General features: G+C 39.1%; 1 protein-coding gene across 6 annotated transcripts in view; it reads right to left on the reverse strand.

Moving 5' to 3' along the window:
* The window catches only part of ptpdc1a (protein tyrosine phosphatase domain containing 1a), a 130,058-nt gene that overhangs the window by 10,359 nt on the left and 92,863 nt on the right, over nt 1–26,836 (reverse strand). For 4 of the 6 annotated variants that reach the window (XM_067998709.1, XM_067998708.1, XM_067998707.1 and 1 more), the window contains 7 exons: nt 25,213–25,384; nt 20,535–20,615; nt 18,816–18,934; nt 8,215–8,352; nt 6,149–7,467; nt 1,268–1,453; nt 729–839 (listed from right to left, as the gene is read on the reverse strand). In XM_067998709.1, the coding sequence (XP_067854810.1) occupies nt 729–839; nt 1,268–1,453; nt 6,149–7,467; nt 8,215–8,352; nt 18,816–18,934; nt 20,535–20,615; nt 25,213–25,379 (2,121 nt within the window). In that variant the 5' untranslated portion in view covers nt 25,380–25,384. Of the gene's footprint in view, nt 1–728; nt 840–1,267; nt 1,454–6,148; nt 7,468–8,214; nt 8,353–18,815; nt 18,935–20,534; nt 20,616–21,925; nt 22,002–25,212; nt 25,385–26,836 lie in introns of those variants that run through there. The other 2 variants (XM_067998710.1, XM_067998705.1) reach the window with 2 other exon arrangements.

Genomic DNA, 26,836 nt, shown 5'->3' on the forward strand with positions numbered 1-26,836 from the left:
TTGGCATAATACAAGTGAGTTGTCTCTGACCTGTTTTTTTCATTGTGGCATTAATCTATACCAATTGTTGGTGGATGAACTTGACCCAATCGGGTTGATAAGCTGCTGTCCTCATATTGACAGCACTCTGGGCATACTTGCTTTGTTTCAGATGTCCAACATTTTGGACTTTTTCTTGGAGAGGGGCAATTGGACTCTTGCTTTGCCTGGGTGACATAATACATCATTCGTACATGGAGCATCACAGAAGCCACAAAAAGCTGCAAGCTAGCTAATGACCACAGACATTTTACGAATCTTTCAGAGAAACAGATTACCTGTTTGAGGCCCCTTAAAATTCAAAGTCACTGTCAGATTAAACTACATATCCTACTTAATCCTAATTATATACCTTCTGGCCAATATTCCTCTCTCAACCAACACCACCAAGAAGATTAACTGGTCATTTATCTCATTGCTGTTTATGGGACCTTGCTGTGCGTAAATTGGCTGCCACTTTTGCTGTCATAACAGTGACTAGACTTCCAAAGTAATTTATTGGATGTGAAACACTTTGGGACATTGAGGATGGGAAAAGCACTATATAAATGCAAGTTCTTTTGTTATTTCTATGAAGACAATCAGTAAGGATGTTCAAAATCAAATATTGAAATAAAATACAATACTTCTGTAAATACAATCATTTAAAATATTTTTGCTCCATTTTTTTTCCAAGATGCAGTACTTGCCTTAGTAAAAGCTCTAATTGCCCGAGTAAGTATAGCATCTTCTACATCAAATGGTAGGTCACGCAATTGTGCCATACAATCAAGAATGCAAAGCAGTGTCTGATATTGGCCCTGGTTAAAGTAACAAAACACTATATAAGTGAAGATTCTGCAAACAAGCATATTATACGATCATTTTATTGAACTATTTTACATTTCATGCAGATGAATCACATTTTAAAAATACATTACACAATTAAAACTGATTAATTCTTAAATATGGATAGAATGAATATCTGACTCCAAACACTGGCCATGACTCACAAGCGGGGCATGAGTCACACCCTGTAGGTTTCAATAATGTGTCCAATTTAGATATCAAATAAAATAGCTACACCCCCCCCCCAACCCCCGCCAATACGTGGTTCACCTTCTCCTACTGATAACTGTTAAAATAATACATTAATATATGGGTTTAACAGAAAAGCTAGTGAAAAACGTATTTTACTATGATAATGCTTAGAACAAATACAGATGAAAATAAAAATGCTAAAGATTACCTTTTCTAATGAGTAAAAAGCTTTATTGGGGTCCATATATTTATGTGCTAAGGCTTCCACATCTTCCCTACTTATAACAGGTTCTTTCAACTGCTCAAGCCAAGACCACATAAGACTGCTCAACACATAAGGATTCTTCTCTGTACAAATTCTTTCCCAAGTTCCTTCTCTGACATTTAGTTCACGCTAAAACAAATGAAAATAGTGGTTACAGTTAAATTTAGGAAAAATCTTGCCCCGATGAGCTCTTTGATAACACACCAAAGATTTTTTTTAAACCACTGATACACATCTACAGATGATGAGGGCATAACAATTCAAATATAATCCACGTAAATAAACGTACAACCCTGGCAATTCTCTAGGCATTGGTGTTTCCTTTATCTTCTTATGAACTTAGGCATATTACAGCTTAACTAGCAGTTCTGAATCTTCTATATATAATGAGTGGAAAAAATGGATTTTGTGTGAACTATCTTAAATAAATAAAAGACATGTTGGAAGATAGACTCAACCTTTGATCTTATTCTTCAATTGTACAATCTACTCTCAATTAAATGAGCGAGTACACATGATTCTATTTCTTAATTTTAATATATGGTTATATCTCTTGCTGAAAAGAGGAGAATGTATAGAGGAGTCATTTCAATTTGAAATGCTTCCTCGTCCAAATGACGTTTGAATAAAACTTTTAAAATTCTGTCTGATACTTATTTTCTTTGTCCCATACAGGCATACAATTATTTGGTTTCCGCTCTTACTGGAATTAGTACAAGACATTGTTTAGGCAACAGTTGGAGTACCGCAGAGAGATATGGACATCTCCTTATGTAACGAAGCCGTGGAAAGGATACAGTAAAGATTCACTGTTACGATATCAAGAATGAGCGGTCATTGTTAAGAAAGAATGTTTTTTATTGCATTGGAACAGAAAAGATTAAGGGGGCGATTTAATTAAGGTTTTCAAAGTTATGACAGGTTATGAGACGATAGTAAAGATGGTCCCCAGGTCTTGGCAAATCTGTAACAAGGGGGCTGACTCAGGAATGAGTGGGAAAGTACAAATAGTTATTAGGACAGGGAATGGAACACATGTGGCTATTGGGTTAGAAACTATAACATCATTTAATAGCGGACTGGATAACTATTTAAAATTGAAGAATTAAAAGGGATATAGGGAAGGGCCAGGGAAATCAGACTGGAGTAGAAAACTCAAGTTGAAAATCTATCACTGGCACAGACATGATGGGCTGAATGGCCTCCTTCTGCACGATAATTTCTACAGGGATACTTTTCACCTTCACTGTTTGGGTGGTAAACTGGCAGAACCGGTTTGGCCAAAATGAAAATCAGACGGGTTCTATAATGGGCGGGCGATCTGATCTACCAGTTTACCATCCAAATGAGGACGGTGAAAATTATCCCTTATGATTCCATAAGCAATTGCTTGACTAACCTCAGCTATTGAACTATCAGCAGCGGCTCTGGAACACCGTGCATTCAGTTTTCAGGAACAGTCTGGACACTGCTCTGCAGCATTCCCTATTAAATTAATTGCTAACCATGATAGTGATGAAAACAGGATTATCACCTAACACTAGGAGATTTTGAAACATTATTTTTATCGACAGCGTTGCCTCTCCCACTCACTGAACTTCTCCTTTAATGGCATTGTCCTTTGCACTTTTTAAAATTATTAGTTTTGGTTGTATTTTATGTGATTAAAACATCTAGACAATAATAGTGGCAAAACTGGGATAAAAAACTACTACTATTAATTATGCATGAAACAAACAAGTCTGTAGCCTACAAAATACCATCAGCAATATTTGTGCTTGAACACATACAGGTTTAAAAGAGCACAAGGAATGCCATAAGAACACATTAAGTGTTCATACGGCAATATCAAAAACAGTAATATCTATGTTTCAATATTGATCAATTTATAATTTTAAGATTTTGTGCATTATATTCTGCACCAGAATAAATCCATAAAAATATTATCCCTTTTAATCAAACTAATAAATGTCTTTTCTAGTAAACATGTAAAACATCTAGGTTTAGTTTCCATATTTATCATTTTTTGTATAATAATTTGAAAAAGATCAAAACATGGCTTTATGGTTGGTGTTAGTGAAATTATACAGATAGCAGTTAGAAACCTTTTCTAAAATCAAAAAAGTTAGCTTTAAACATAACTTCCAAACATCTAGAACTTAATGCAATAATAAAAATTTTCAATAAGCTATAATCCAGTTAAAGGGTTAAAAGATAATTAATTTCAGACTGACCATGAAACTGTTTCAAAATTTATTCAATTCAAAATAATTCAGCCTTAAATGTGAAGGGTTTTGGCTTGTCAAAACATTTGTCAAACTGTGTAAACACGATCTGTGCAATCACCAGAAAAGTGCATGAATAATTTAAGGAAAACAGGATGCTGGTTTTCAAATTACTTCTTGCCATGTCTTCTTGGAGATCAAAGCCGTGGTGAAATTTTGAGGTTGAACTCTTGAAGTTCAGAAATAAATTCATAAAGTCACAGATGTTGGGTCAGATTTTGCTGTTAAAATAACGGCGAAGTCAATGGCGCTTGACAGTATTTAGGCGTAAATGGTACAGGAACTTCAGGCAAGGAGCAGTTACACGGTTAAATGCGAATATCCAAAAGTTGGCGTCCGGGTTACGCCGCTCCACCGTTAGCTTCACAAAAACGGCATTTCATTGTGTGCCTCACCAGTGACGTGCATTGAATGTCATGAAGTTGCTGTAATTGTCCGGTAGATACAAACTAAACCCGCAGACATTTACCCGTGATAATTGTTAATTACGGCCAATCAACCTCTCTGGCACTGCAAATTAACTATTACAAGTGTGGGGTCTCATTCCTTCAGGTTTTGAAATTTTCGGGGAGATTTTAAAAATGACAAATTTTAAAGTTTTTTCTTCCTTTTCTGTTGTCTCTTTTTCTCCCTCTCTTAATCCAATCTTTCTTTCCCTCTCTTTATTTCTCTTTCTGTACCCGATTTGGCATTGACTTCACCCCCATCAATTCACCCTCTTTCTCATTCATTCCTGTGTTTAATTCCCAATTCTTAAATCTCATTGGTTAAGGAGATGCCCTGTTCACTCAGGTCCCAGATGCCCTGTTTCCCTCAAATGTTTTGAGCTGAAGGGTGCAGGAGCAGGAATAACTAATGGCAGATGCCGTTAGATGCCCTGCTACAGCAAATTCTGTCCTGTTATTTTCCATTTAAAAAGGCAATTCATTGAGTAACTCTAAATTATCTTTTTTAATTTAATATATAATAAAATTTGAGTACCTTATTTCCCAGAAATCAGTTGTAAATTATCATTCAACATAATTAAAGTGATTGATGCATATCAACTGCATAACATTGCTTGATCATTACTGACCATAATGCCTGCTACTGGCAAACAAATAATGGACTGAAAATGAATCAAAGCTGCCCCAGCAAATCCAAAATGTAGAAGTTATAGAGCATAATAAATTATAGGACTGATTAAAGTCAGCAGCCTCATTGCAGAGTTCAGATGATGAGTATAAACCCCCCAAGCTTAATTCTTGCAGCTTATAACGTTTTCATATATATTTTAGCAAAATACAAAACAGGGAGACTGGGAAGCACAGGGTTATAATTCAGCTCAGACTGATGGGATCAAAATCTCAACAGGAAATGAGTGACTGTCTTAATCAGTTTCTGCAGGATAAGGGCTCACAGCACAAAACTACCCACAGTTCAGCACTAAATTCACAATCATAGTCTAAAAGAAGCCAAGGATGGTTAAATGGGAAATGGAAAAAAAAAATCACACAGTAGTGGGAAGCTCTTGGAAGTCAGGGAAAAGTATAGGGAGCTTTATTCTGCATCTGGCCATACTATACCTGGCTCTGAAATGCTTGATGACTTGATGATACAATGATTTAAATGGGGGGAAAAAGTTCCATTCTCTAGTATGCAAATCCCTCTTGATAACTGCAAAGATCCACCAGAAACTATATAATTTGGAATTTTTAGTTGTGTTGTGAATTTCTAATAAAAACGGCAGCAGTACCTTTACATTTAAAACTTTTACCAACATCTAAGGAAAAAAAAAGCACACAAAAGAAAAAGTAAACAAAATATCAGCAAAGTCAATTGAGTTCTCCTTGCTTGGGCAAGAATTGTATAAATATTTTCAGATATAATTAAGAAACAAGGTAGTGATGCTAGTAGAATGTGATAGTATTAAAGGAGATTGTGGCCATTTTGGGAAGGGAACTCAAGATATTTGGTCCTAGAATTGTCAATCATAACTTTTGTTTTGGACATCACACACAAGTGGCACAATGATGTTTTTAACAATGCATAAAATCAATCTTCACAACTTGCCTGGGCTGATGATTCTTTTTCCTTCTGCAATGTATGCAGCAATGTTTTTCCTGGAATTAAATAGGAAGCCATAAACCATAAGCTTGAAGGCCCAATGGGTTATGTACTCCCCATAAACCACTATTTCAAACGTCTTTTACACTGTTTAAAAGTTAACAGTTGTCATTAAAAAAAACAGAAATACATGTTAAATATCTGGACCATCAGATTGAAATTGAATTTTGCAGAGGTGTTGTGGAGACCTGTTAATGGTTAAAGTGATTGTGCATTCTGGACTTGACATCATTTCTAGGTTTCCTTTTGGCTGCCATTGAGCAAGAACTAGAGAAATAGAGAAAAGTAAATGGGAGGCAGTGTTCAGTTGAAAGGGTAGGAAAGAGAAAGTGCAGGTGAGAGATGGGAATTGACCACAGGAATTACTTCATATCACAAATGTTAAATATAACATTTTAGTTGTATTTGGCAAATATATTGCAAAATAACTCACCTGCCACATTTCAACTTTATCTCCGAGCTCTTCATCAAAATCCATGCAAAATGCCAGAGCTTTTCCTGCTGCTAATCTCCTTCCTTCAATGCTCAATTCTGAGTGCATGGTAAGACAGGGAATATCTTCAGCTGGCCAGTTAGTTTTTCTTTCTTCATCCCCAATCAGAAACACTTTTTTGTGAATTACTGAAGCTTTATCTGTAGACTTTTTGCACGGTGGAGAAGGGAAAAGGTTTTCCTTAGCAGCTCTGGCATTCTGTTTACTGGTGGTATTAACCCTGGTACATTCTTCCTCATTAATGTTACTGGTACCAAGAGAAGAAGTGATAACTGTATTAGGTGTCTCAGAGATCAAATATTTTAGTGCAGCAGCTGTAGTTGATGATCTTAAGGAAAATGTTCTATGGATCTCTTTTGGCAGTTTTCTCCTTAAAAAAAGAGGAGATTCCACTTTTTGGTCATTTGCATTGCAAGATTTCTGACATTCCCAGAGACTGGATTTAAAGGTAACTGATGAACTTTGCTTAATAAGACAAAGCTCCGGTACTTTCAGAACAGATGGCCTGTTCTGGTTGGTGTCCATTGGCATTGGACTGGGCTGACTGAGATTGAGCTGAGACAAACTTTGTTGATGGAACTTGCCAGAGAAAGCAATCTGTGTAGGCACCGTAAGAGGTGTCTCACTTTGCTCTGCAAAGAGTTCAGCTCTCTGAAGATCTGACTCACTATAGCTGAGGCGCTTTTTCAGTTGAGACAAGGGCTGAAGGAAGTCTGCATTACGGCGTTTCCAAAGAGGGTCGAATTCTTGCTCACTAACCAATACTGAATCATTAGGAATAAATTCTGTTGCAGACACCACAGTGTGCTCAAAATGATCTCCCATATCAAAGCCCTGGCTATCAAATTCTTTATCCAGTTGAATTATGGCCAACTGTGAAACAGTCTTTTCGATTTCTGCTGAAAGATCTGGGATCTCTATACTTTCGTCTTCAATTACTTGCTTGTTTTCTGCAAAGTCTAGCAACAATTTGCAAGCCAGATGAATTATTTTTGGCACATGTCTGAGTTGCCGAGCTTCATATCCATGCAGCAGGTGGCGCTGACGAATGAGATACTGAGAAACTGTAACAGCGTGCGCTCTTGGATCACAGGAGGAAAATACATTTCGTAATGGAATCAGGAACTGGGAAAATTCCCGGACACATAACAACTGCCCACGGGTCTGAATTGCATTTGGCCTCTTAGCACGAACAAACAGTATTGCTTGGTCTGCACTCATCCTTGTTGCAAAGACTAGGTAGCAAGCTGTCAAGACTCCTAAAGACATACAAGGGAGTTTCTAAGTTAAACAAAATTATTCAGAATTAACTACCTTTTATGACTCATGGATGCAGTATAGAATGAAAAGCAAGGTTTTATGTTAGTTTTACAACATCAAACTAGAGCTATGCCAAATAAAGTTCCAGCTGCATGGAATATAGCATTTCTAAAACAAGTGTAAAGGAAATAATATAACCTAAATAGTTGGAACTCCATGAGGCACAATTGCACACTCAAGTTGGATGTTCCTCACAACAGGGTGGGGAGAGAGAAATTAGAGGACAAGCAGTCACCGGGGTATTTTTGCACGCCTCCTTATGCCCAACTCAAAAATGACATTGGCAAAAGTAGAGGTCAACTGTCTGCCCTCTTAGCCGCAAGGCAATGCATGTTCTGGTGACACCCAAAGGGAAAATAGAAGAAAAAGTTAAAAAGTAACATACTCTCAAAAAAGAAAACTAGTTTCTTACTTTACTAAGTTTTTCTGTAAAGAACACCAATACCAAATTTTGCTGTTCAGATTTGGATCTACTACTGACTGGGACAGATTAAGACGCAGCATTATATAAAGGAAAAAAGTGAGTTCAGAGTTCTACTGCGGTATATCTCCAGGCTATTCATTGCATATATTATTGTAAATATTCTTTGGTACAAATCTATTTGGTTTTATACTGAATTCTGAAAGGAAAACCACAAATATCTACAGAAAATAATCTACAAGAACAATACAAATTTATCTCTTACCTGTCCTTCCAAGTCCTGCATGACAGTGAATAGCCACTTTTCCTTCTTGTAGGGCAAACGCCATAACTTTGACCATATCAAGGATAGTAGTGAGAGAAGCCACACCATAGTCCTTCCATCCAAAATTATAAAAATAATCTGAAAACAAAAGTTAGAAATTAAATATTTTTTAAAAAGAAACTCAGCAGTGCTAAATAAGGGTGTAGTTTTTGGTTTGTTAGCTCATGTCCACTAAAGATTGAGCTGAGATTTTCCTTAGAACCTTCATAGGGAAAACCTTTAATTTGGTTCTGGACTGAATTTGAAGCCCGATCGCACAGACAAAACAAAAAGCTTTGATTTTCAAATATTGGCATGGTTTAGACTTGAATGATTGTCAGGTTGTATATAGATTCAAATGAAGGTGTGCTGTTTGCACTAACTTTTCTGAGGTTAGCTCATTTGCATAGCATGAAGTGCAAACTTGGACAGGGACAGGAGGCACACTAGTAGTCAAAGTGGAAAATTGCATGTAAATGAGATTTAAAGGGAAGGGGCAATTAAATGACATCAAAATAAGGGGACAACATTTTTGAAAGCCTTTGAAAAGCTCAGAAGGCATGCCAATTCATTAGAGGCCTTTGCCAAGGCTAAATGGGGAGGGAGCTAAGTAGTGACAGACAAAAATGAAGGAAAAGGAAACACAAGGTACAGGCACGAATCTAAAAGCAAGTGTTAGAGCAGCCCAGTACCCACGACCTGTTCGATGACTGCTGAAGTGGTGGTGGTGCTGCATGAGGTGCTTGCAAGGAGGGTGGGGCCTCTATGCTGCTCCACTGCACCATCTCCATTGGTCAGCATTACAGCATACCTTCAAGGAAATGGAACCAAGTTTCAGGCCACAGCTGACTGTTAATATCACTGGATGGGCCAGCCCTATGGTGTAGCATGGTAGCTGCTGGAGTCGTTGCAGCAGATGGCATAGCTCTGCACTGAGCTCTCTACTGACCTGGAGACAGATCCCAATGGTGATCAACAAGTAGCTGTGCTAGGGCCTGCAAATATGATGGGTGAAACCAAACATGATACACAGGCTGATGATCACTCTGCCATGCAGGCTTTCATTCAGTGCTACAAAAGCCTGACATACTATGATGCAGGTGCTTCCAGCATTATTGTCAGGCAGGCATTCACATATTTCAGAAGATGAACCTCTGCATGCACTAATTGTCTGTCAAAGCACCTCTGCCTGTAGATGCTGATATGAAAGTACCATGCAGTGGGTACAGAGCACCTCTTGCATCTCTCCACAGAAGTGTCAACTTGGCTCAGTAGTAGCAAGCTCCCCTCCAAGTCAAAATCATGGATTCATGCCCAACTCCAGGCTTCGAGTACATAATCTACACCAACACTTCAGCACAATGCTGAAGAGTACTGCATTGCCAGAAGTACTGTCTTTTGGATGAGAAATTAAACCAAGGCCCATCTACTTGTTCATGGCAATATCTGAAGAGCAAAGGAGTTCTGTGTGTCCTGGCCAACATTAATCCCTCAACCAACACCACCAAAACAAACCGACTGGTCATTCATCGCATTGCTGTTTGTGAAACCTTGCTGTGCAAAAGTTGGGAGCTGCATTTGCCAATTTAACAACTGTATCCACACTTCAAAAATAATTCACTGGCTGCAAAGCACTTCGAAACGTTCTGAGGATGGGAAAGGTACTATATAAATGCAAGTTCTTTCTTTCCTTTTTCCTCTTCCAAACACCTCGGATAGGGGAATTCCTATTGGGAAACCTATTGATGCCAATAATGGTGCAGGGGGGAAGGCAACTGAACAGTTGTCACAAAGGCTCACTGAACCTAAGTGCCAACAGAAGAAAAACAAAACATCAAAAAGTAAAGATTAAACATCTATTTCAGGTGTGTCTCATTATTTTTTCTTCAAGGTCTTTAAAATGATGAAAGAATTCAATAGGGTAGATACACAGGAACTGAAATAAGGAAGCACTTTTTCACACAAAGGGAACTCTCTCCCCAAAAGACTATGGGTGCTGAGTGGCGCAACAAGCTCAAACGCCCATTCCTAGGTCCTCTATCAGTTCAAGAGCACGATGATTCTTTCTCCCTCTCGGGCTGGTGTTAGTGTCATTCTTTCCTTTCCTGTGATCTGTGTACCACTCATCCATACTATTCTTCCCATTTGCGTTGCTCTCGTTCTTGCTCCTCTTCCCATTTGCATTGCTCTCCTTCCTGTCAACATCATTCAAAGTCTAATTGAAACTCTCTCTCCTTCACTTTCTCTTCAGCCACTACCTTCAACAACTTAAATTTAACTTCTTTTGATTTGGACATCTTTTAAATCAGTGTTTCTGTTCCACTCAGTTAAATTTTAAATATTTTTAATTGCCTTTGTCACCAGTATAACTCAGTATCCCAGTAACCAATTATAAATTCAGGTCTGCCTGATGTTAATCACTCCCATAAGCAATCTGAGCATCCTTCTTTTATGGGAGTTGTCTTACACTGTTCTATGATAACATATCTCTAAGGGGTGTAACAATCGTACCCCCTTGTGACGTCAGCTGGACAATCATGTCTTTCACAAATGCCCACATACCTTTCCAATCTTTCCAGATGCAGATTGAGAAAAAAAATGGGCAAAATAAAGCCTGGTATAAATTGATGAGCTGCTTTATTTCACAATCAGGTGAACATTTAGAACAGCAGTTATCAGTACAACTTGATTTTCATGGAATTGCACAAAGTGAAGAACAGCCCATGCTTGCCTATATCAGTAGGTCGTCTTACTTGACTTAAACAATTGTAAACAATTTTACAACACCAAGTTATAGTCCAGCAATTTTATTTTAAATTCACAAGCTTTCGGAGGCTACCTCCTTCCTCAGGTGAGGTAGCCTCCGAAAGCTTGTGAATTTAAAATAAAATTGCTGGACTATAACTTGGTGTTGTAAAATTGTTTACAATTGTCAACCCCAGTCCATCACCGGCATCTCCACATCTTGACTTAAACAAGGTAACTTCCAAATGTCTTCCAGCATTTCTAATCTCAGTCTCAGCAAAACCACATGCAGCTTTCTATTTAAAAGCCTGAATGACCATACAGAAGTATTTTCTCCCTCTTTCCTGTCTGTTTTAGTAACTAAAACTTAAATGCAACTCTTCAAATCCTTTCCATGAAAAAATGGTCAAAAAAATCTCAAAACATGAGATCTACTCTTTGAAGCAGCTAGCCTTAAATAAGAAAGAGCATCAATATACTGAAGGTGGTGTGCTACAAGTGTGTCCACTAACCTTCTGCGAGGAAATTATGAACATTCTAGGCACCGAGGTCTCAGAAGGAGTAGGCTATACATCAGTTAGAGGGGAGCACAGTGTTTGGTTTTCACTGTCAGATCCACATATTGTAATGTACATCTGCAAATTCATTATAGGCAGGCACACATGCTGAGCACCAGTGAGTACTTTTATACATTGTAGTCATTTATTTAAAGCTGGGTACATACACATGCTAAACTTCTTTTCTTTGAGATGCCAGATTAAAAATGCTTTGGCGGCATCTTTCACGAATGAGGCTGCACCACATCACACAGTTGCCACATCACATCCTGTAACCATCAGGAAAGCCAGATGTTATGTGCAGAGGCTTCACACAATAACCAGCAGAGCAGACCTCCTCAAGTTGTTGCAAGAAAACAAACCAACCAGTCACTTTGTTCTATGCACCAAACTTTGGAAGCTCATCTCAGTAGTGTGTAGGAAACTGCCATTCAGATCTGTGCTGGAAAAAAAAAATCATTCAATCGTCCACCACTGTTCTCAACTAGATGCAATAGGGCTACAGAGCTTTGTTCTGATCCATTAGTTGAGGGACTGCTCAGCTATGGCCATAGCCTGGTGCTTTTGGTTTTAGCATGCCTGTGTTGTACACTAGGTAGTGCCTCATTCGAAGGTATATTTGTTGCTGCTCCTGGCTTGCCCTTCTACACCCTTCAATGAACCAGGGTTGATCTCCTGGCTTGATTTTCCTAACTTTTTCCGCAGAGCAGCAGCGGACCTGAGCAGCAGAAGACTGAGAGTGGGGATAAAAGCAGCAGCAGACCTGCAACAAGAGAAAACTACTGTGCGACGTCGCAGGTGAGGCAGCAGAGTCCGAGAGGTGAGCACAGTACAAAAGGAGATACCGAGAGCAGGAGGAGAGTCTGAGAGGTAAACATAGTGTAACTCTAAGGCAAGTCATGGCAGCAGAGCTCGCACCCGTGATATGCTCCTCCTCTACTACGTGGGAAGTCATGGATACTACCAGTTTCCCTGGTGACCACGTGTGCAGGAAGTGTGTCCAGCTGCAGCTACTGGCTAACCGCATTTCGGAGCTGGAGCTGTGGGTGGATTCACTGTGGAGCATCCGCGATGCTGAGATTATCGTGGATAGCATGTTCAGTGAAGTGGTCACACCGCAGGTAAAGATTACGCAGGCAGAAAGGAAATGGGTGACTGCCAGGCAAAGTAAAAGGACTAGGTAGGTAGAGCAGGAGTCCCCTGGGGCCATCTCCCTCTCAAACAGATATACCGCTTTGCATACTGTTGGGGGAAGATGGCTTATCAGGGGAAAGCAGCAAGAGCCAAGTTTGTGGCACCACGGGTGGCTCGGCTGCACAGGAGGGGAGGAAGAAGAGTGGCAGGGCTTTAGTGAGGGGATTCAATTATAAGGGGAACAGATAGGCGTTTCTGCGGCCGTAAACGTGACTCCAGGATGGTATGTTGCCTCCCTGGTGCTAGGGTCAAGGATGTCACGGAATGGCTGCAGGGCATTCTGGAGGGGGCGGGTGAACAGCCAGTAGTCGTGGTCCATATCGGTACCAACGACATAGGTTTTAAAAAAGGGATGAGGTACTGCAAGGTGAATTCAAGGAGTTAGGAGGTAAATTAAAAAGCAGGACCTCAAAGGTAGTGATCTCAGGATTACTACCAGTGCCACATGCTAGTGAGTATAGGAACAGGAGAATAGACAGGATGAATGCATGACTGCAGGGATGGTGTAGGAGGGAGGGATTTAGATTCCTGGGACATTGGGACCGGTTCTGGGGAAGGTGGGACCTGTACAAGCGAGACGGGTTACACCCGAGCAGGACAGAGACCGATGTCCTCGCGGGGGTGTTTGCTAGTGCTGTTGGGGAAGGTTTAAACTAGAGTGGCAGGGGGATGGGAACCTTAGCAGGGAGTCAGAAGGGAGTAAAGTTGAGAGCAGCAAGACAGGGGAAGACCCAGGGGAAACTTACAATCCAAATAGTACAAACAGTTGTTCAAGAACAAGTAAAAGGGAAAAGTGTAGAGCAGCAGAAAGAAAGTGTACTTTAGGCAATACAGATATAGTGAAAACTAGAAGGCGTAAAGCAATTAACCCAGCATCAAAGCTGAAAGTCAGGCTAGGGTGTGTGGCCCAACTAAGAGTTCGATATACAAATGCATGGAGTATAAGGAATAAATTAAATGAACTACAGGTTCAAATTCAAATTGGAGGGTATGACATGATAGCTATTACTGAGACAGGGCTGCAGGATGGTCAGGATTGGGAACTAAATATACCGGGTTATAAAGTCTATAGGAGAGATAGGGAAAATGGAAGAGGGGGAGGAGTAGCCTTAATGATTAGAGATGAAATGACTTCAATGATAAAGGAGGATATAACAAGAGGTAAGCAGCCAACAGAGACTTTATGTGTTGAATTGAGAAATAGGAAAGGATCTAAGACTATAGCGGGAATTGTGTATAGGACCCCTGGCAGCAGCTCTGAAGTGCTAGATTGTATAAATGCAGAGATTAGACAAGCGTGTATCAAAGGCATAGTGGTCTTAATGGGGGACTTTAACCTTCACATAGATTGGGAAAAGCAGACTAGCAACTGTCAGAAAGGTAGTGAATTTCTTGAGTGTGTCCGGGATAGTTTTCTACAGCAGTATGTCCTAGAGGCAACAAGGGGGCAAGCCATACTAGATTTAGTAATGAGTAATGAACCAGATTTAGTTAACGACTTAACTGTGTGTGAACATCTATCCAATAGCGATCATAACATGATCAAGTTCAATGTCGTGTTTGAAAGGGAAACAAGTGAATCAGCTGCTAAGATTCTAGACTTGGGTAAGGCCAACTTCAATGGGATGAGACAGAGACTGTCCACAGTAAACTGGGCAAATCTGTTAATGGGTAAAACGACTGATGATCAGTGGGAAATGTTTAAAGAAACATTTAACGAGATACAGAACCGGTTTATACCCCTGAGGGGCAAGAACTCTACTTGCCAAAAAAAACAGCCATGGACAACTAAAGAGATAAGGGGCAGTATAAGACATAAGGAAAGGGCATACAAAAAGGCAAAAAATGGCACAGATCCTGGCGAATGGGAAAAATACAAAGATCAACAAAGGGTCACAAAACAGATAGTAAGAGCTACAAAAAGAGAGTATGAAAAGAAACTTGCAAGGGATATCAAAACCAATACAAGGAACTTTTATAGTTATATTAGGAAAAAGAGGGTGGTCAGGAGCAGTGTTGGCCCCTTAAAAACTGAAAGTGGGGATATTGTCATTGACAATGGGGAAATGGCGGACATGTTGAACAATTACTTTGCGTCAGTATTTACAGTAGAAAAAGAGGATAGCATGCCGGAAATCCCAAGAAAACTAATATTGAATCGGGGACAGGGACTCGATAAAATTAACATAAGTAAAACAACAGTAATGAAGAAAATAATAGCATTAAAGAGTGACAAATCCCCAGGACCAGATGGTTTCCATCCCAGGGTTTTAAAGGAAGTAGGTGAGCAGATTGCAGATGCCCTAACTATAATCTTTCAAAGTTCTCTAGATTCAGGAACTGTCCCTCTAGATTGGAAAACTGCACATGTCACTCTGCTTTTTAAGAAAGGAGAGAGAGGGAAACCAGGGAATTATAGACCAGTTAGCCTAACATCTGTTGTGGGGAAAATGCTGGAGTCTATAATTAAGGATAGGGTGACTGAACACCTCGAGAATTTTCCGTTAATCAGAGAGAGCCAGCATGGATTTGTGAAAGGTAGGTCATGCCTGACAAACCTGATTGAATTCTTTGAAGACGTGACTAAAGTAGTGGTCAGGGGAATGTCAATGGATGTTATTTATATGGACTTCCAGAAGGCATTTGATAAGGTCCCACATAAGAGACTGTTAGCTAAGATAGAAGCCCATGGAATCGAGGGAAAAGTACGGACTTGGTTAGGAAATTGGCTGAGCGAAAGGCGACAGAGAGTAGGGATAATGGGTAAGTACTCATATTGGCAGGATGTGACGAGTGGAGTCCCGCAGGGATCTGTCTTGGGGCCTCAATTATTCACAATATTTATTAACGACTTAGATGAAGCCATAGAAAGCCTCATATCTAAGTTTGCCGATGACACAAAGATTGGTGGCATTGTAAGCAGTGTACATGAAAACATAAAATTACAAAGCGATATTGGTAGATTAGTTGAATGGGCAAAACTGTGGCAAATGAAATTCAATGTAGACAAATGTGAGGTCATCCACTTTGGATTAAAAAAGGATAGAAAGAGTACTTTCTAAATGGTAAAAAGTTAAAAACAGTGGATGTCCAAATGGACTTAGGGGTTCAGGTACATAGATCATTGAAGTTTCACGAACAGGTGCAGAAAATAATCAATAAGGCTAATGGAATGCACGCCTTTATATCTAGAGGACTGGAGTACAAGGGGGCAGAAGTTATGCTGCAGCTATACAAAACCCTGGTTAGACCGCACCTGGAGTACTGTGAGCAGTTCTGGGCACCGCACCTTCGGAAGGACATATTGGCCTTGGAGAGAGTGCAGCGTAGGTTTACTAGAATGATACCCGGACTTCAAGGGTTAAGTTACAAGGAGATTACACAAATTGGGGTTGTATTCTCTGGAGTTTAGAAGGTTAAGGGGTGATCTGATCGAAGTTTAAAAGATATTAAGGGGAACAGATAGGGTGGATAGAGAGAAACTATTTCCGCTGGTTGGGGATTCTAGGAGTAGGGGGCACAGTCTAAAAAAATTAGAGCCAGACCTTTCAGGAGTGAGATTAGAAAACATTTCTACACACAAAGGGTTGTAGAAGTTTGGAACTCTCTTCCGCAAATGGCAATTGATACTTGCTCAATTGCTAAATTTAAATCTGAGATAGATAGCTTTTTGGCAACCAAAGGTATTAAGGGATATGGGCCAAAGGCAGGTATATGGAGCTAGATCACAGATCAGCCATGATCTTATCAAATGGCGGAGCAGGCATGTGGGGCTGAATGGCCTACTCCTGTTCCTATGTTCCTACGTTGATGTTGATCAAGGAGCGAGGGATATGCCATGCCATAAGGTTAAAGATTCCGGTGGTATATAATTCTGCTGCTAATGTCTCAGTGCCTAATGGATGCTTGATCTGTACTTATCCTGTCCCACTTAGCATGTGCTCCACTACACAATGATAATGCTACCCTACATGATAGAGTGTCCTCACTGTGAAGACAAGATTTTATCTTCATAAGGATTGTATGGTGGTCATTCTTACCAATGCTATCACGAACAGACATGTCTTAGAACAGGTAGGTTGGCAAGAATGAGGTCTAGTAGAGTATTGTTCCGTGTTAGCTCGTTTACCATCTAATGCAGGCCCAGTCTGGCAGCTATGCCCTTAGTGATTAGGCCAGTGATGGTACTACTGAGCCACTCTTAGTGGTAAACAATGAAGTGCTCATTCACGGTACATTCTGTGCCTGCCCCCAAAACGCCTCTGGAAATAAAGACTTTGAACGGCATCAAGCTTGCCCTCTGAAACCAAGGTACTGAATATAGGTTGCAGTATCCCATCAGGCTGAAAATCCTAACAGAAGATGTTCTTCCTCCTTCGAGATCCCAAATATGGCCAAGTCTTTTCTAAATGGGAACATCAAACCCAATCCAATCCCCAGCTCAGGGAACCCCCACCCCTTCACTGTACACCCACATGGCAATACTAACCCCTCCAACGATGGAGGAAATGCACTCCCAGTGGCCCACAAACATTCACCCTATAAGGACACCCGAGTGCTGAAGAGGCTCTCACAGCAACACAACAGGCTCTCACACACCAGAGGACAATAACCTAAGGGGCCCCATGCTCCCCTCTCAACAGCTAAAATGTCAAGACGAGTGACAGATGATGGCCGACTCCAAGCTTACCAGATGACACTAGGTGCCCAATTCTATCGTGATTCCAACTTATTTTCCTGGGATACGGCTGATTGCTTATGTCCACCACCAAGAGGAAGCCCACTGCCAATGAGGAGGAAAATGCAACAGTGCCAGAAGAGGCAATCAAATGTTATTTTTAACTGAAGAACTTGGACTGGGCCGAGGCCTTTACAGGTGAGTGATTGGGGTTATTACGAAAGGCAAGGCAGGCGACCAGGCCCTCTCCCTCAAATCAGTTAAGATAATAGTTGTTCATACATTCCCTCCTCTGTCATCTGCATGCTTGTCAACTTCCTAGATACCGCCACTATACAGAGGGCAATATTGTGAAGCATACAGAAAACCATAATGATTTTGCAAACTCCTTCTAGGGCACACTGATAGACAATGTGGAAGTGTCTAAGTATCAAAAACCTGATTCTCCTTACGTACCCTCATTGCAACAATAATCAGCTGAACTTTGGGGGTGGTATTGTGATGTGAGAAACTAGTATTGCAGAAGAGTCACCATAGCTGTTAGTTCTCCCTTAAAGAGTCCTAGGATGAAGAAGTCATGTGATCTCCCTACCTATATACTATTGACGCGCATGATTCTCATCTGTGTCTCACCTGCCATCTGTTCATAGAATAATACCTCTTCACGTTCACGTGCGTGGCTCTATTCATGGGTGCATGACATGCTGCACGATACTGCCAATAACAATTTGTACTTTAGGAAAGTCACAGTGAAGGAAAAACTGTGCTAGCTTTCTTGCTGCTGTTCAAAGAATTGTATGTAGGTAGCTGCATGTCTCATCAAGGTATTTTTCACATCCCTGATGTCATGATAAACTACAAATTGGCTGACGCCAGAGATACACCCCGGTGGGCACTGGAAAGGTCACAGCTATGGTAATATTTACAGTGGTGCTGCAGTCCTCATTGCTGACTGTGTTTGCTGTAATAGGTGACCTATAACAGTGGTAGCCCCCCTACTGAGCCCAAGTCTTCAGCATACTGATGAGCTTAAACCTCCTTAACTACTGCTTCCCCAAGAATCAGTGTCACATTGATCTAGCTTTTCTCTTAATTGACATTTCACAAACAAGTAACAAACAAAAAAGGACTTGCAGATGAAAAAAGTTACTTCCCAGGACTAGGACTAAAGCAATTTTAATAATATTATGAACTCCAGAATGTACACACCTGCAACACTAAGATTAGTTTCTTAGCCTCAACACGAAGAATAATTTCTAGGCATAGGCCTTTGAATCTGATCATTAAATTATAAAAAGGAGCATTAAGCCTTGCACATTGATCACAACCTGGCATAAATCCATAGGGTTTCTGTTAATTATGCAAGAACAACAGAAGAGGAGACTTACTTCCAGCTTCCATGAATACCTCTGGCAGGTAAGTAAAGCCACTCTCTATCTCCAAAGGATTTCCACAGCGTGCATGCTCCCCAGGACGCTGAAGATTAATTACTGTTTTTATGCCGTGCCTGAAGCAGGGAGTGCAGGAGTCAGATGTTAATTGAAACATTGATCAACAGTTATCAAATCTGGGAATTACATTATCTATCAAACTTATAAGTTGCACATATCTAAAAAATGTGATCACAATTTATTACAAGAATGATTTCACATATGTATAGAATTTGAGAAACATAAAATCTCTAATTACATGTCACAAAGGTATCCCATTAACTTTTTTGATGGAAATCTTATTTATTTCTCTACACAACACATTTATATTTTACTGTTTCTAGTGGCTGAGCTCTTGTTTTGCGAGTATGATTTTAGAACAGTTCATTCTCAACTTATCACCAACCTCATATTGAGAAATAAATAAAGATACATAACAATTATGATTTAGGTGCCGAGTTCAAGTTAAACGTGTTTGTACACCTAGCACATTTAACACAAACTCGTGGAGTCCTTAAAACAAGGTCAAATGCCAGAGGGGAGCAGGACTTGCTGTGTTCCTGCAAATGTCTCTATGAATAATCCAAAACAATGAGCCTAATGAAAGGAGAGGAATTTATACACTACTCATTTGTGTTTTTAAAAAATTACACATTGATAAAACACTGAAAAGGTGCTTTAATAATTTCCATAATGAAAATGATATATATTTATAATCCTAAAGGAAAAAAAAATCTAGGATTATTTCTGAATCCAGTTGTTAAAATGTATCAATAATAAATGACAACCATCCATATTTTGAAAGTTTTTGATATTGTAAAAATCATTCCTTAAAATTTACTCTTTTCCACCAAAAAAAAGGAAAGTTCAAATTGTTTGTAGTAAAAGTCAACTAAATATTACTTTAGAGTTCTGATGAAGGGTCTACGCCCGAAACATTAACCAATCTTTTCTCTTCACAAATGCTGACAGACCTGCTGTGTATTCCTTGCAATATGTTTTTACTTCAGATTTCCATTATTGACAGTTTTTTTCTAAATGCTTTAATTTTCTTACGTGAGGATTTGAACTGAAATAAATGTTTCTTATGGAAATAGGCACTAACCTGTTTTCTCTAAATAACATGTTTATTGACAATGGTGCAGGAATTGGTTATATTGTTTATGCTGAAGGGAACCTTATTGTTCAGTCATACTGTGAGAAATAAACCATTGCTTTGTTGCTCAAAGTTTTTAAACAGCGTGCAGGCCATTTCTGTTGTGGCATTCAGTTTTGTCAGCATGCCACAAGCCTGAGGAATTTGGCATTTCCCAATAAATATTAATAATTTAGTTGCAGTGTGTGGTGGAAACAAAAATACATTCAGACACAGTAATAAAGATTGTCCACTGAGGCTCACCCAATTTCTGGGCATAAATTGGACAAAATTGTTAGGCGAGATCTCCTTTGGAATCAGCTGGTGACCCCCTGGTTAATAGCCTGCGGAAGCTCAATGTCTAAGCTTACACATTAAGAATGTTCACTTAGGTAAAGAAATTAATGGCTACAGATCTCATGGAATATAGCCGAGCATGCGCCAGTGCCTGCAGAGAACACATGGGGAAATGGGGAAAGATGCATGGAGAGGTCCCTCCTAAAAACTGTATAATAGAAACATCTACTCCAGCTAAAAGATACCTTTTAAATTGTTCAATAATGCTGTATTTTTCTATAATTTCAGTGGAGGGACGAGCCATTGCTAATATGTTGTCCGTAATCCTGTACAGATACAAAAAAATTGTTAGGGTACACTATGCATGAATTACATTGGCGAGATAAGTATTCAACTTACTTGCCCGTTACTATAAGACACTCAGCAATTCATTAACAATTAGATTTCTTCACAAATAGGATATGCATTTCCAATAATGTTTCAATGTTAAGGACTGAGAGAGAAGCAGTATACAGGTTTTCTATATAATATTGCTAACCTTGTTAGGAAAAGCATTATATAGGCTTTTTCGTTGAACAAGGCTTTCTGTTCTCAGTTATTAAGCATCAACAGGCTTTTGGTCATCTTGTGTAGATAAGACACCCTTGAGTAATGGACGTCATCCTTAACTCATGTGCATAAGATGGGTAAAGGGAGTTGGCCATAGTTTAGTAAGAATACAGGTTGCTTTGGGCAAACACAGGTCCTTGATAAATCGAAGACAACTAATCATAAGGGAGGCAGTGATGTCAGATGTTGTGTGTCACCTGGAATGTAAAGGGAGTAAAATGGATGGCAGCTCCATGAGACAGAGAGGATGATTGTGGGAAGCCCCATGTTTTTACACAGCCTCTATAGAACTAATGTGTTAAAAACACATATTAGATGAGAATTAAATCGGATTTGTTAGAACATTCTCGGAGCGAGGCTGGTCAGCTCAGCTGTAATTTAAAGGATCTTCGAGAAGTGCACCTCGGAACCTTGTATGGTGATAAACTTTTCCAGGTTCCATCCCAACAATTTATTAGTATGTTTAATTACACTCTTGCATTTTAACATCTTTGCTACTTATTATAACTTCTTAATAAAATGCTTATACTTTGGAACAAAACACCTCCGAGCCTTTTTGATTAAAGGCCGAACCATTTAAAAGATCACTCACAAGGACATAAATTAACAATTATGCTATATAAATCTAAAAGAACTAACACTTAAATTCTCTTATCTCGAGTACATCCTGAAATCTTTTGCTATTGTTATACTTTAAGAACAAGATTAGTATAACAACATAAACTGTGACTAAATGAAGCAGTACTTAAATAATCGGACATGTTATGGTTGACAAAGTTTCAGCGTCATCCAAAACTTGGAGTGCCTCTCTGCATGCTCAGGCACCCTTCCTTGTATGTGATGAGTTGTTCCAGATAAAACTGGTACCCTCAGGGTGCGTGGTTCGCTCCCTGGAAATACACAAATCAAGCTTGTTGTCAACCGGGGCGAGGGCGGTGGGGGTGGTGGTGGTGCTGGGAGGGAGGGGTGGTGGTGCTGGGAGGGAGGTCGGTCAGTCAAGATTGTTGATTCTCTGGCCTTCATTTACATTTTATTGGGTTGGCTCCACCTTTTCTTCTGGTGCTGACAAATGTGAAAGTTCACTCAATGTTCGATTTTGGAGGCTGAGAAAGGAAACAAAGTGAGGTACTAATTACAGAGGAAACAGTATACCTTATGTAAGACTACCATTTGGTGCCAGAATTGTAATGAAACTGGGGATAATTTGATACTAAGCCACCAGTATTACATTAAAGCCCTTTATTAGCAGCTTGTCGTGAGTTCCAGTGATCTGGTGGCTCAATATAGTGGAAATACAAGCTGCAATCATTATATATATAATGATTGCAGCTTGTAATCATTATATATACATATATATATATATATACACATATATATACACATATATATATACGTATATATATATATATATATATGCTGTCAAGAAGCGAGAGTGGTTTTATCACTCATTTTATTTTGATAAGGACTAAAACACAAACCAATAATTTCTGCTTAAATACTAATGTTTCATAAGAAACAGTATTAATATTGGAACAAAAAGGATTAATTCAGTAAATCTCAGTTCAGATGATAGTTATAAACTGCTTAAGCATTGTTCCTGCATTTTATGGCATCACTTGAACCGTTCACTTTGAATACTTTTTTGTAATTATTTGTAAGTAATCCATTATTCGCTTCAGTCCTTTACACGTGCAACTGTATCTTTTCTAAAAACTTTTATATATAAAAAAAATATGGCCAGAGGTAAATTACAGAGTTATGAGGAGGATTGTATTGGTTTTGATTTGAGTTGAAACCATGACTGCATGAAAATTTAGATAAATTTAATTTAGATAAATGTGAGGTGATGCATTTTGGTAGATCGAATCGGGCCAGGACCTACTCCATTAATGGTAGGGCGTTGGGGAGAGTTATAGAACAAAGAGATCTAGGTTCATAGCTCCTTGAAAGTGGAGTCACAGGTGGATAGGGTGGTGAAGAAGGCATTCAGCATGCTTGGTTTCATTGGTCAGAACATTGAATACAGGAGTTGGGATGTCTTGTTGAAGTTGTACAAGACATTAGTAAGGCCACACTTGGAATACTGTGTACAGTTCTGGTCACCCTATTATAGAAAGGATATTATTAAACTAGAAAGAGTGCAGAAAAGATTTACTAGGATGCTACCGGGACTTGATGGTTTGACTTATAGGGAGAGGTTGGATAGACTGAGACTTTTTTCTTTGGAGAATAGGAGGTTTAGGAGTGATCTTATGAAGTCTATAAAATAATGAGGGGCATAGATAAGGTAGATAGTCAAAATCTTTTCCCAAAGGTAGGGGAGTCTATAACGAGGGGGCATAGATTTAAGGTGAGAGGGGAGAGATACAAAAGGGTCCAGAGGGGCAATTTTTTCACTCAAAGGGTGGTGAGTGTCTGGAACGAGCTGCCAGAGGCAGTAGTAGAGGCGGGTACAATTTTGTCTTTTAAAAAGCATTTGGACAGTTACATGGGTAAGATGGGTATAGAGGGATATGGGCCAAGTGCAGGCAATTGGGACTAGCTTAGTGGTATAAACTGGGCGACATGGACATGTTGGGCCGAAGGGCCTGTTTCCATGTTGTAAACTTCTATGATTCTGTGAAAAACAGCAAAGAATCCCACACATCTCATTATAATCACCCTGAACATAAGTTAGATTTCTATTACAGAAACAGGCTGGTGTTTTCTGAACTTCCATTGGTGCAAATGGTGGGTAGCAAATCAGGATGAGGTTACTGCACAAGTGAATTGTTTAACAGCAATGAAGAAAAACAGATGTGTGACTTCATAGACACACGATCAAATGGGTATTTTGCTCTGGGAGATGGAAAAGTTACAGAAAAATATCCTGCACATAGAGGTGTATGAACACAAAGGTTGCAAAGATATGATTTTTAAAAGATACAAGGCATTATAATCTGTATGTACTTTCTGGAAAATAACAATTTTCTGAGAATGCAATGCAATCCTTCAAATCCCTCAATGCCTCATCCCACCCTTGCTTAGTGATCTTCTCCTGCCTTATATCCTCACAAGTACCTTTGCTCCTCTAACATGCACCTACTCATTGACCTCTACTCCTTGACCTCCGTTCCCGTCTCTCCATTACTGGTAGCTGTTTGATCAGTCATTATGGCATTGCCCTCAGAAGTTTCTACCTTGTTCCCTCCATCTTGTTGCCACCCTGCTTTCAAAAAAATTCTCACAACCTTTCTCTTTGACAGTGCCTTCAACTCTCATCCCATCCTAAGCCGGTCAATTTTCCCTTTATCCGTCCTGCTCAGCATCCATTGATTTTTCCTTCTTAATGTAAAGTGCTTTGAGTCATCATCCTGGACACGAGGAATGTTATATAAATGCAAGTTGTTGTTGCTGGCCTTTCTACTGGATTTGTTTTCCAAGATTCTCTGGGGTAATTACAGGTTAATTCATTACTTTTGCACACAGTTATGGCCACATCCCTCAGTTCATTTAGATAACATGCTGTAAAAAACAGATCATGCCAACAAAGAAATAACTAAAATAGCAGTTCAAAAACACAAAAAATGCATGTGTTTATTTATTCCCAATACAGACTATGGAACAGGGCTACTATAATAAAACATTATTGGTCATTTTAGAAGCAACATGTAATAAAATCAATTTAGTCTCCATTATGATCATTCTCCTGATGGCTTTTGTAAAATTGTACTTGCTTAGAACCTATACAAGGGGGGCCAATTTCCTCGGTTTGCTTTTTGTCGTGAAATTGTAAATGTGCGAGTAAAGAACATGTTTACAAATTTGCTACAAATAGAAAACAGAGGTACTCTTCTCCCAAGATGTATGTAAACATTTGCACAGCAAATATACATCAATGTGTTTCATTATTAAGCTCCAGCAGCAAAGCAAAGGAAACTACACAACTGGTTTCTGATTATAAGATTTCTGTAGCCAGACTTTCTAAAGTTCTAAATATTTGAAGGTGAATCTCCAATATTTTAAATGGCTTTTTAAAAAAAATATATAAATTTCAATACAAGTAGTCTGAAATGGTCAGCTACCAATTCTGTGAAACAGTAATTCAATTATATATTTTAACAGGAAATTACTTTTGTCAACAAGAATGTTGTTTCAAATAAACTGTACTACAATGTGTCGATACCTTTACTTGATAACTGGAGAAAAAGTTCCTACCCTTTATGCCAGTGCAGTATATATATTGGAATACAGTGCAGTATATATATTGCAACCAGTCATGGACCAGTTTTTTACTGTTTGATCTTTTAAAAAAAAGAAGCCAATAAACAATACCATGAGGAGTACAAGCCTTTAAGAGCTTGTTCCTCTTCACTCCATCGGGATGGATTCTCATACTTGCATGCACGCCCACCACATGCCATTGAGCACTGCATATGACCAGGGATAACATGTCGCAAACGTTCTCCTACTTTAGTATACTTGGCTGTTGGACGTCTCATTCTGCCTGAAATAAAGCACAGGTAATCAAGCAAATTTCAAAAATGTAAAATAGTGCATGCCTTAAAAATGAATTTACGTATATCCTTTTCAATTATGCTGCAAAAACAGTCAACTCAAACACATACTTATTTTCTCATGGTGAATGTGCATTAATTGTTGACAAAAAGTCATAATACCAAAGGACATAATTTTGCATTATCATCAGAATCATAGTAATGAATGTTATATTTTTATAAATGAGGTAAATAATATACTATCAAAAATACAAATTTATATCAGTGATAATTTTACAAAATCATGCCCCTGGTGCAGAGTCTTGCCCAGCAGGAGTGCACATCAGGAATTCAAGCTCGTGTTCCCCACGACTTTCTGTTGAGTAGAATTCCCAATATGTGTCCAAGTGGGGAAGGGTTTATCGCCCTTTAATATTAACCCTATAATATTTAGTATATTTTTGTGTACTGAGGTACAATTTACATATACCTATTTTGCAGTTGCCAATTTGGTTTAAAAATAATGTAGTTCTATCAACATCTAAGTCACTCTTCTAGATTATGTTAAAACATACATGAAACAGTAGATACACTCTAAAAATGAAAATTTCTGAAACATAAAGGAAACCGAAAGCAAAAATATTGCAGTTTTAAAACTATTCACATTTCTCTCTTATTGGCAGCCTAAATCTCAGTGTCACACTAAAACATTTACTTTTTCCTGGTGATGGACTGTTTTTGGCCTCTTCAATGCTGACTGAAGATACAGCAACCATAACCCGGTGAGTGGACGAGGAAAGCATCTCTATGGCTGAGCTCCGACGTCTCTGCAAAACTCCAAGCAGGGCATCTGAAGCAGAGTGTCTCTGACTCTGAATGAAGCTGCTCAAATACTCCACTGCTGAATGCCTTCTAGGAGAGCCCTGCATGGTGAGGTGCTTCAAATACTCAAGACTTGAAATTGCCAGTAGTGAATAGCAATAGCATGTGAAATCAACAAATTATAATGTTGAAGTTGCACTAAGATCTGACGATATTCTGATAGGCTACATCAGCCCTTTAGGAGAGGCTAAGGGGTTCCCATAGTAACAAACTGTGAAGCCAATTACGTTAAGCTACCGCTGCAGCATTCTATGTAGTGCTGCAGCTTGGGACAGTTACTATTCCACTATTAAGCTATAACTACAGCAGTCCAATAGGTCAATTTTGCAACTGATTCATAGCATGTTCAGAAGCCTTATGCTTCTGCACATCAATGCAGCAAGTGAAGTAAAATTAATCATTATTCTCAGATCCAGTGTAATTTGAGTACTGTAATTGTAGAATATGCAATGGAACCATAATAAACTACTTCCTTGGATAGAATGACACAGCAGAAAAGAATTCTTGCATTGATAATTATTTAAAACCTTCCAAAACTGCTTTCGATCTACCAAGACAGACAGTACTGCAATTATGTAAAC

The sequence above is a fragment of the Heptranchias perlo genome, chromosome 17 (assembly GCF_035084215.1).
Source record: "Heptranchias perlo isolate sHepPer1 chromosome 17, sHepPer1.hap1, whole genome shotgun sequence".
NCBI classification, from domain to species: Eukaryota; Metazoa; Chordata; class Chondrichthyes; order Hexanchiformes; family Hexanchidae; genus Heptranchias; species Heptranchias perlo.